We start from the raw sequence: 12,045 nt of genomic DNA, 5'->3' as shown, positions 1-12,045 counted from the left end.
GCGCGGAGGCATGGGAGCACTGAGAGCTGAGAGAAAAAGAAAGGAATCCCTATCGGAAAAAACAGCGAAAAAGAGTGAAAAAATTCCGAAAAAGGAACTGAGAGGGATCTCTGTGAAGCCCCGCGTGTGGCTCACAACGCAGAAAAAAAAGAAGAGACAGAGAAGGATGGTGCCGAGCGGGAAAGACAGAACAACGAGCGAGGTTATCAAATTTGCGGATGATACAAAATTATTCAGAGTAGTTAAATCACAAGCGGATTGTGATACATTACAGGAGGACCTTGCAAGACTGGAAGATTGGGCATCCAAATGGCAGATGAAATTTAATGTGGAGAAGTGCAAGGTGGTGCATATAGGGGAAAAATAACCCTTGCTGTAGTTACACGATGTTAGGTTCCATATTAGGAGCTACCACCCAGGAAAAAGATCTATGCTTCATAGTGGATAATACTTTGAAATAGTCGGCTCAGTGTGCTGCAGCAGTCACAAAAGCAAACAGAATGTTAGGAATTATTAGGAAAGGAATGGTTAATAAAATGGAAAATGTCATAATGCCTCTGTATCGCTCCATGGTGAGACTGCATCTTGAATACTGTGTACAATTCTGGTCGCCGCATCTCAAAAAAGATATAGTTGCGATGGAGAAGGTACAGAGAAGGGCAACCAAAATGAAAAAGGGAATGGAACAGCTCTCCTATGAGGAAAGGCTGAAGAGGTTAGGGCTGTTCAGCTTGGAGAAGAGACGGCTGAGGGGGGATATGATAGAGGTCTTTAAGATCATGAGAGGTCTTGAACGAGTAGATGTGAATCTGTTATTTACACTTTCGGATAGTAGAAGGACTAGGGGGCATTCCATGAAATTAGCAAGTAGCACATTTAAGAGTAATCGGAGAAAGTTCTTTTTCACTCAACGCACAATTAAGCTCTGGAACTTGTTGCCAGAGGATGTGGTTAGTGCAGTTAGTGTAGCTGGGTTCAAAAAAGGTTTGGATAAGTTCTTCGAGGAGAAGACCATTAACTGCTATTAATTAAATTTACTTAGGGAACAGCCACTGCTATTAACTGCATAAGTAGCATGGGATGTTCTTGGTGTTTGGGTACTTGCCAGGTTCTTGTGGCCTGGTTTGGCATCTATTGGAAACAGGATGCTGGGCTTGATGGACCCTTGGTCTGACCCAGCATGGCAAATGTCTTATGTTCTTTACAGCCACACAGCTGCACAGAGCAAAGCTCTGTGATCTTTGTGAAGCTCTGTTGAGGCCACCCTCTAGTGAACGTACCAGACAGCATGACTAATTCAGCCTGCTTATCGACGGGAAAAATACAAATGCTATCAGAACTTTGATAGATTTATGGTGAAAACTTAGATGCACCATAAAGAACAATCAGTGACTATCAAATAATTCTGTTTGTTTTATTAAGAAAAGCGATGTGATACTGTGCACTGTGCAATTTTCCAGATGTGACTCTCTTGTGTTAATGATTGTTATGGTGTTACAGTATGGCATCAATGTAAATAAAAAAATTTAAAAATAAAATATTTAAAATTACAAGAAAAACTCCTAGAAGAAGAGCATGCTCATAATCCCAGGCCTCTAATAGCTCTAAAGGCTAGGATCAAAAGTTTTAAAGTAATCCAAAACTTGAGAGGCAGCTAATGTAAGGCTATAGGGAGAGGTGGCCCTATTCCATATTCTGTATTCCATAAGCATTCACACCATTCTGAAGTTTAAAGATGGTTTTAACTGCAAGCCCTATGTATACAGCATTGCAGTACTCAAGATGGCATAAGATCACTGCTTGCATCACTGTTTTAAGATTCAGAAAAGCTCTCCTTACCAGCACAACAACCTATTTTTCCACCTTTATAGCAAAGTCAAAAAAGACTTCTAAGCAATCATGATGGTCACTAGTGAATGTCATCCCAGTCGGCTGCGCTGTTTAATATCTGGTCTCGATATGTAAAATCCTGGCAGGCTTTGTGAAGGCTATAAAATCTATGTAGATGATATATAGTTTTCCATCTGTCTACATTCCATGTGGCCCAATACTGTTGCAATTCTTCATGTCTGCCTGTCTGCTATTAAACAATGGCTCACTCACAACAAATTAGCTCTTAATATGTCAAAAACTGAATTAATGTAAACGAAGAGATGTGAAGAAATAATTTAAATGTAATATTTTTGATAATACGGTGCAATCATGAGAGTTCCAAATGTCAAGTTCAAAACAGCATCTTTATTAGTTTCATGCTGATATTATCAATGTATCAGTTATTGAATTATCGAGCATTAAAGTCACCTTTTTAAGCATTAAAGTCCCCCAACACAGCCATGTTTGCCAGTCGGCTTTTTGAGGAGGGACCTCACTAGGATACTGTGCAACAACTTCTAGCCCAGTGATATACAAAGATCAGCCTGATCTTTGGTCTATATACATCACTGGGCTAGAAACTATTGCATGGATGTCCTAGTGAGGTCCCTCCCGAAGAAGCAGACTGGCGAAACATGGCTGTGCCGAGGGACTTTAATCCTTAAAAAGTGACTTTAATGCTCAATAATTCAATAACTGATACATTGATAATATCAGCATGCAACTAATAAAGATGCTGTTTTGAACTTGATATTTGGAACTCTCATGATTGCACCGCATTATCAAAAATATTACATTGGAATTTAAATTATTTCCTCACATTTCTTTGTTTACTTTTTTACTTGGGTATGTGAGGCTCTCCACTCCTGCTAAAAACTGAATTCATTCTAATTCATAGACTGTATGCCAAATTTAAACCCTCTACAATTGATATTGATGATATTGTTTATCTTATTTATTCTTTTATAAAAAGCCTCGGTGTGAGGATTGACTTGAACCTGTCTTTTTGACCTCACAATAAGTCTAATTAGGTCCAGATTTTACAGACCAAGTACTTTGTTTGCTCTTAAGTATTTATTGAAACAGTCAGATTTCTGTGTAGTAGTACAGGCATCCTTTTTATCAATCATTGATTACTATAAAGCCATCTATCTTGGACTCCCTGCAACTGTTCTGGAACCTCTCCAATTCCTTCAGAACATAGGTGCCAGATTAATATCTGGCAACTCCACCATTTCTTGTGGAGTTGTATTGGCTGACAATTCGTTCTCAAATTCTATATAAGATCTGTCTTATGGTGTTCAAATTAATCAAGAGTGAGTCTTCCCCCTGGTCAACGCTCTGTTGAAACTATACTGCCCAACGGAGGCTAAGATCATCCTAGCGAGGCTTGCTGAACATACTATCTATCAGACAAACTTATCTTGCAGACATGAGTGACTGTGCCTTCTCAGTCACTGCCCCCATAGAATGGAACTCACTCCCAGTTGAGCTGCAGATGACTGTATTAAGTCTTAAAACTTTGCTAAATCATTCTTTTTTTTAACAAGCTTATTTATGATTTTAAGAACTTTTTAATTTGCTGTTGCTTATTTTTGATTAGTTGAGTTCAAAGCAGTGCAGTACTGAGCTTCTTCTCATAACATACCATCCCAGATAATCCAGTTTTACAGGAATTTTGTTGTATTAGTGTTATTTTGCTAGTTAATTTCTTTTGTTCTCTTTTCTTGTTATGTCCACGTTTATTATGTATGTCATTTGTACATTGCTTAGTACAATTGCATTAGCGATTAATAAATCTTAATAAAGATAGAGGTACCTAAATTACTGGATTTAACAGATCATGAGAGGTCTTGAAGGAGTAGATATGAATCGGTTATTTACACTTTCAGATAATAGAAGGACTAGGGGGCATTTCATGAAGTTAGCAAGAGCACATTTAAGACTAATCGGAGAAAATTCTTTTTCACTCAATGCACAATTAAGCTCTGGAATTTGTTGCCAGAGGATGTGGTTACTGCAGTTAGTGTAGCTGGGTTCAAAAAAGGTTTAGATAAGTTCTTGGAGGAGAAGTTCATTAACTGCTATTAATCAAGTTTACTTAGGGAATAGCACTGCTATTAATTGCATCAGTAGCATGGGATCTTCTTGGTGTTTGGGTAATTGCCAAGTTCTTGTGGCCTGGTTTGGCCTCTTTTGGAAACAGGATGCTGGGCTTGATGGACTCTTGGTCTGATCCAGCATGGCAATTTCTTATGTTCTTACCACATAAAACAGGGGAGAGGGCAAGGTTTAAACACTGGCAAAGATGAGCTACCAATCACAGTACTTCAGTTTTACTTGTGTTTAATTTAAGCTCATTTGCAGATATCCAACCTAACACATATTGGTTTAACCATCAAAACATTTTGTCAAACAAATCTTTAAACAGAAGAAAATTCTAATGTCATCAGCATAAATCTAAAATGTTATATTCTTGATATTGGCCCCCCAGAAGCTGTAGATAAATCAACAAAACGGGTGATAAAAGGATCTCTGGGGCACTCCACAGTTCAGTGGCCATGACTCAGAAAACTGAGAATCTTTCACTACCTTCTGCTGTCTATCTGATAAAGATATAAACCAATGTGCTGTCAGCTCCCTAATACACAAACGTTGGGGTCTGTTTTTTAATGTGGAATGGTTTACCATATTGAATATAGCTGATAAATATAATAAAATCAGAAAGAAAGTCTCTCATTTATCCATCAGCCGCATATCATCATCAATGCTTTTGATATGTTACGCCCTTAGTACATCAGGCATTAAGCTGGCTGATTTTAACATGGCTTAAAAAGAACACAGACCCCTTAGGTTTGAACTCTCTGCTATTGCGGACTGGAGGTGTGCATATGTGCATGCCAGCATATTAGTGCACCCCTCCATTCCCTCACAGATCCAGTTATAGCAGATGGTTTTAGCAGAGTGGTGCGCACTTTACCAGTCCCCAACAGGAGGTGAAGGCCACAGTCTAATGGATGGCTGATGGAGTAATGCATTCATCAGCATGCATGCACACTCCATCAGTTCCCGAGACACCCAGGAACAGCGCTATGTCTTGGCTACAATGCAGCTAGGGGCGTGTATATATGTGCTCCAGCACACTTCAGCAGCTGCCAGATCCGGCTCAAACACATAACCATCATGGGTGTAGCCTCTAGTGACACAGTGCACACCAGTTGAATTTCCAGCATGTGCATGTACGGAACAAGCAGAAAGAAGATGGCAGAAGAGAAGCCAGTGAAAAAGCTTGGTTGAGTTTCCCTACCCCCCACAAACATGTACCCTCCAAGCTTTACTTCTAACAGCCATGCAAATCCAGTTAAATAACCACAGTTGCTAATACACACACATATAATCCTCCATAACACACCTTCCACCCTCATCACACACATGTACCCTATATAACCCACCCCATTTATTTGCCCAGAACTACTACTCCCTCTCAGAATCTCCATCTTGCCCCACTGATCCACATCAAATCCTTCAGCCCCTTCACACTGTCCCCAGCACTTCACACATACCTTTGATTACCCTTCAGCCATACATGCCCACATTGTTATACCCACTCAGAACTACCCAGCCACACAACGCCTACCAACACTATAGCTTGCCACAAACACTGTACACCCTCCCACTCACCCATGCTTGTCACACCTCCACACACACATCCACTTGCACATCCCCAGTCATTCATGCACATAGATCCTGCATACACCCGCCAAAACTCTCTGCTTACCCCCATCTGCCCAGCAAGTCTAACAACATTCATGCTGCTCCACTTATCCACAACAAACCTTTTGACCGCAGGGTAGTTGGGAATGTGCTGGAACCAGGGTGGTAAGGAGAGAAGGGAGTGCTGTGATCAGAGTGTGGAGGGAAGGCACAGTATGTGCTGCAGCTATGTCAACCGGGGGGGGGGGGGGGGGGGGGGGGGGGGGGGTATAGGGTGTGCTGGGGTCAGGATAGGGCAGGGTGTCAGAGTTTGCTGGTCAAAATGGGGAGAAGGACAAATTGTGCTGTGGTTACACTGAGGGGGGTTCAGTGTGTGGGGGTTGACCAAGGAGGGGGCGACAGAGTATGCTGAAGTTGACAAGAGGGAGGGGTGCACTGTGTTGGGGCCGATTTGGGGGTAGGCAGATCAGAGTCTGCTGGGGTTGATCTGGGAGATGGGATGGGGTTAGAGAGTGCTGGGAGGGCAGTGTGTTCTGGGGCTGAGCCAGTGACAAGGGAATTAAGTGCTGGGGTCAGGCAAGGGTCTGAGTGTGCTGGGGTTGAGCTGGGAGGGGGTGGTGGTTCCGAATCTGCTACGGTCAAGCTGAGGATGATATGTCACAGTATGCTAGGGTCAGATTGGGGAGGTCAGAGTATGCCGGTGTTGACTTAGGGAGAGGGTCAGTGCTGGGATCAAGCTTGGAAGAGGTCGGAGTATTCTGTGGTTAAGCGTGGAAGAAAGGAGGTCAGAGTGTGCTGGGGCTGGGCCGATAAGTGGGGAAGCAGAGGAGAGAATGTGCTGGGGTGGAGCTGGAGAGGGGGTATCAAAGTGTGCTAAAGAGAGGCTGAAGAGAAGGGAAAGAACTGCTGAGGTTGTATTGGGGAGGATGACAGTGAATAACAGCCTCCAGGGAATTCAATGGGTTTCAGCTAATATGATTTAAATTATATTTTAAAAAAGAGGCAAACAGGTTCTACTAAAGGATTGCACAAATTCAAAATAGAAGCAGAACCTTATATAAGTTGTACTATTGTAAAACACAATTTAATTACTCAAATATATAAGATAGAAAGGAAGGAAAAGTAAGGAAATACCTATAATTTTGCAGAACAGTTTAAATCATTTCTTAGTCTTTGTAAAAAACTATGCAGCCTGTCACTGGATTTATAGCAGTTCACCAGTAGGAGGAGTTTGAGAGCATAATGAAGACCAGATGAACATATGTGCAAGTAGAGATGTGCATTGTTTTGTAGGTTCGATTCGGGCTTCGTTTTCGGGGAACTGCGGGAAACTTTGTTTTTGCCGCGGTTCGGCATTTTTTTTTCGTAGGTCCCTGATTTTCGAGTTAATGTGCACTAACCCGAAATACGAATTTTTCTGAAATTTCAGAAAAATTATTTTCGGGGTTCGTTGCCCCCAAACCATGCCAAATTAGACAATTTCGTTGAAATTGTCTAATTTGGCAAAAATCGAATGTACATCTCTAATGTGCACACACATATAAATAAATATATTTATATTTATTTTTAAACACACATATAAATATATCCCATGCATTAATTTAATCAAAAGGGTTTTACTTACTGCTATTTCTCTGCACGCAGACATCGAAATTCCAGTACCTTCTATTTGTTTTAAAGCATAGTCTTTATCATCTTTCCTGCATAAAAAATATATATATGTGTATATATATGTATAAAGCACTTTAAAAAAATACATAGAACATAAAATTGAAATCTTTATGAGCACTGGCAAGATACACAGAATAGAAAAGATGTTCAAATATGGTTCAAAATTGTTGCTGCACTGAAGAGAGATTTTATCTACCTGAACTCACAAATTAAGGTTTTTTTTCTACCCTCAGTATAGGTATAAGACTGACTGACAAAACCAGATAATTGATAAATAAAATCTAGCAAACAGAAATGTAAACAAATCAAGTATTACAGCTTATATTTTTAATATTTAAAGCCTTTAACTGTGTACTACTCAAGGTGCTTTATTTGCACATTTTAATAAAATCACTTGAATATCTGATAGTTCAAACTGACTTGTGATCTTATTTAAGTAGCCCCCCACCTTTTTATTTTCTTTAAAATTATAGGGGAAGGAGAGCCCAATGTTTTAGGCCCTAATTTTTCAAAAATACTTTTTGCATATTCTCTATATTCCATGTGTTTCTTGCACACAGTTCTGTTTTGCCACTGGAATGAACTAAGTTGACTCTGTGAGATTAGAGGTCCATTTTCAATGTGGTACACCCATGCAATAGCCACAATTTTAAACAAGGTCAACCTGTATAATTTTCAAGTAATAATTGATGTTGATAAAGACCATATTCAAGCACTGTTTTTCATATTTGATCCATAGTCAAAAGTCAAACAGAGGAATGCTACAAACTATAAGCAGTTGACCCAACTTGTAGAAACAGCTAACAAATATGTGCAATACATACACATCATAGGCAGATGAGGTTTCAAATTCTAGCACCTTCATTAAGACTATAGTAATATAATACTATAGTAGATGATGGCAGAAGGATCCAGCTGCCCTGGTTATTCTTTGCAACATGGCCAAAGATATAACTCAGCTGCCAGTCAAACTGTGACCAACCGTAGATCATTCCTCATCTAAGACAGTTTTCATCTTTCTCCTTTGTACTTCACCCCGCTTACATAGATGAACACTGAAGATTCCCTATTTAGTTCAAACTTAGCACCCTTCCCATGTGTAATCATAAGCTCCCATAAACATTCAAATGTCCACCAATACCAGATTGGCTGTTAACCAGGAAGCCAACCTCCAAGGTCCCTGGGCTTTTTCAGACATTACTTCAACACTACCAAGGTGCTGCACCAACTCGATCAACATGTGGAATGCATATCTTGCAGACAGTTCCAGCTATGTGAGAGATTTCCAAGTAGGGCACTTTACATACAGTGCATCTGAAAGTATTCAGACCCCTGCACTTTTTCGACATTTTGTTATGTTACAGACTTATTCTAAAATGGATAATATGCATTTTTCCCTCCTCAATCTACACACAATAACCCATGTCAAAGTGAAATCAGGTTTGTAGAAATTTGTGCAAATTAATTAAAAAAAAAAAAGAATTATCACATTTATGTAAGTAATCAGACCTTTTGCCTTGACACTCAAGGTTGAGCTCAGGTGCATCTTGTTTCCATTGATCATCCTTGAGATGTTTCTCTACTTGATTGGGTAGCCACCTGTGGTAAATTCAATTGATTGGACATGATTGTCTATATAAGGCCTCACAGTTGACCGTGCATGTCAGAACAATAACATAAGCTTTGAAGTCAAAGAAACTGTCTGTAGACATCTAGGATAGAATTGTGATGAGGCACAGATCTGGGGAAGGGCACACTGAAGGTCCAACATTGAAGGTCCAGAAGAACACAATGGCTTCCATCATTCTTAAATGGAAGAAGTTCAGAACCACCAGGATTCTTCCTAGAGCTGGCCGCCTGCCCAAACTGAGCAATCAGGGAAAAAGGGCCTTGGTCAAGGAGGTGACCAAGAAACCGATGGTCAATCTGACAGAGTTTCAGAGTTCCACTGTGAATATGGGAGAGATTTCCAAAAGGACAATCATCTCTAGCACTCCATCAATCAGGCCTTTATGGTACAGTGGCCAGACGGAAGCCACTGCTCAGTAAAAGACACATGACACCCCACTTGGAGTTTACTAAAAGGCACTTACAGGACTCTCAGAGCATGAGAAAAAAAAGATTCTCTGGTCTGATGAAAGCAAGATGAACTCTTTGGCTTGAATGCAAACTGTCATGTCTGGAAAAAAAACAGGCACCATTCAAATACCATCCCTACAGTGAAACATGGTGGTGGCAACATCAAACTGTGGGGATGTTTTTCAGCTGCAGAAAATGGGAGATGAGTCTTGAATGAGGGAAAGTTGAATGGAGCAAACTACAGAGAGATCCTTGATGAAACTTGCTCCAGAGTGCTCTGGACTTCACACTTTGGCGATGATTCACCTTTCAACAGGACAGCGATCTTAAGCGCACAGCCAAGACAATGCAGGAGTGGCTAGGGCACAAGTCTGTGAATATCCTTGAGTGGTCCAACCATAGCTAGGACTTGAACCCGATCGAATATCTCTGGAGAGACCTGAAAATAGTTGTGCATTGACATTCTGATTCCAATCTTACAAAACTTAAGAGGATCTGCAGAGAAAAATGGGAGAAAATCCCCAAATCAACATGTGCAAGATTGTAATGTCATACCCAAGAAGACTGTAATCGCTGCATAAGGTGCCTCAACAAAGTACTGAGTAAAAGGTCTGGATACTTATGTAACTGTGTTATTCAGGGTTTTTGGTGTTTTTTTTTTTTTTTTTTTTTATAAATTTGCACACATTTCTACAAACCTGATTTTGCTTTGTCATGGGGTATTGTGTATAGTAGATTGAGGAGGGGAAAAATGCATATAGTCCATTTTAGAATAAGGCTGTAATGTAACAAAATGTGGAAAAGTGAAGAGGTCAGTTTGCACACACAAGTGCATCTACCTTGGAAAACATAAATGCACTCTTACCACTGGATACAGAGGGTACAGGCCTTCCAAAATCCAACCCCCTTTGAAATTAGCCTCTGGGGCGCCCCACTCAATATCAATCAATTCTTGAATGGCCTCCATCACAGGGAAAAAACATGAGGCTTTATGAAAGAAAACCAAAGTGGAATTTTAATTTGGCTCAGACACAGAATCTGCCCCAGTAACCCTGAGCATTTTCAAGGTCTGGGAAATCAGAGTTGGCAGTCCATCTCTATGAAAGAACTGTAGAATAGTCCTATATGGTTTTAATCCTGGAGGAATTTCACCATCCTCCAGAGAGTCAGGATCGGCCTCATCATCCATGCCATCCGGTTCTCTATCGGGCAATCCCGCTGCTGATCTAGGTGTATCCTGGAACTTAATGGTAGGTCCAGGCAAGGTTACTGCCTGAGACTCTGCCCTGGGAGCGTGGACAGGACCAAGAACTGCATCTGAAGAAGGGATTGCAATCCCTGGAATAATTCTACCCATGAAAATGTAGAAGTATCCATATGAAGAACCAGGCTTAGTGAAACCAGAGGAAGACAATTCTCCCTGAGCCTCCAAACAGCTCTGGCACGAGTTAGTGGGCACTCCAGGCACAGATGACCAAATAATGCAAGTAGCGCAAAGAGAAAAGCGCTTAGGTTTCTTAGGTATAGGCACCATTAGGCTGTCAGTGCATTGAGCAGCGACCGAAGGTGTGCCCTCTAGCTGAATTTTTTTTTTTTTTTTTTTTTTAAGGCATCCAACATTTAGATGTCCCAATACCTAGGCGTCTAAAACTTAGGTGTCCCTAGGATAGGCGCCGCAAAACATTTAAGTGCACAGCCATGCTCAACTTGTGTGCACAGGAAAGTATGCAGCCATTAAAGGCACTGCTTAGCTTGGACGCACAAAACGAAGCCCGACTAAGCATCCAAAAATTGGACGCACAACTAGACGCACACAGTGAACTGACAAACCTGTAGAGGGTAGCCTATAGAAAGCATGCAAAAAGCCTCAGAGCAGGACATAGCCTACAGAGGCTGCTCAACCCACCAGGCTGCCCACATCTCGCGACCTCCCATGGAGTGGGACCAACATCGGAACAGCGCGCTGAGCATGGAGACCAGAGGAAGCCCTACATCAAAACACACTACTTCTCAATCTCTGTATTTATTTGTATTTATTTATTTTTTAAAACTTACCTAAGCTTATCTCTACTTGACTGAGTACAGAGATGGTCTTTGGCTGTGGAGGGAGAGGTATATGCCATCACCAATGTTGCTCGGCTTTCTGCACCTGCTGCTTTTCAGTTGCTTAAAACAGCTAAGTCCACGCCAGCTGAAAATCCAGCTATCGGACCAAGGCACAATAGACATCACCTCAGGAATTCTCAATTGGGAGAAGGACTGTTTGGTATCACTACAGGAGAGCGGGGCAAATTTATTTTCCTTATTTCTCCTTTTTTTCAAATCGAAGCAATCCCCAGTAGGGAGATGCACGTCCACCATCTGCTGGAGACAGAGAATACTTGCCGGCTGATGTCACTGCAGGGGTGTATATACTGTGATATCAGTTTGCTCTGTCTCCATCTGCTGGTAGAGGTGCATAGCCCACATGTTCTGGATTCATCTCACTGGACACTAAGAAAGGCTCTTGATGCACTAAGCTATACAGAGGAGCTGACATAACAATTAAAGTGAAAAACCTATTAAAATGAAAAAAAAACCAAAAACTATCTGAAGGACTATTACCTGGAAAGTATTTCCTGGGAAGAAAGGACCTGAACCAAGATGCCAGAAAAACATGATTTGGGAAAATATCCTTTCAAAGGAGGGAAAACAGACCACTTGGCTCTG

The 12,045-nt window shown here is 41.1% G+C and overlaps 1 protein-coding gene across 2 annotated transcripts in view; it reads right to left on the bottom strand.

Moving 5' to 3' along the window:
* The window catches only part of CDK8 (cyclin dependent kinase 8), a 449,399-nt gene that overhangs the window by 273,126 nt on the left and 164,228 nt on the right, over positions 1–12,045 (bottom strand). For both annotated transcript variants that reach the window (XM_029602572.1, XM_029602570.1), the window contains exon 2: positions 7,211–7,286. In XM_029602572.1, coding sequence (XP_029458432.1) covers positions 7,211–7,286 — 76 coding nt within the window. The remainder of the gene's footprint in view (positions 1–7,210; positions 7,287–12,045) is intronic.

This window comes from Rhinatrema bivittatum, chromosome 5 (assembly GCF_901001135.1).
Source record: "Rhinatrema bivittatum chromosome 5, aRhiBiv1.1, whole genome shotgun sequence".
NCBI classification, from domain to species: domain Eukaryota; kingdom Metazoa; phylum Chordata; class Amphibia; order Gymnophiona; family Rhinatrematidae; genus Rhinatrema; species Rhinatrema bivittatum.
This window is presented reverse-complemented; position numbering and strand designations above follow the sequence as displayed.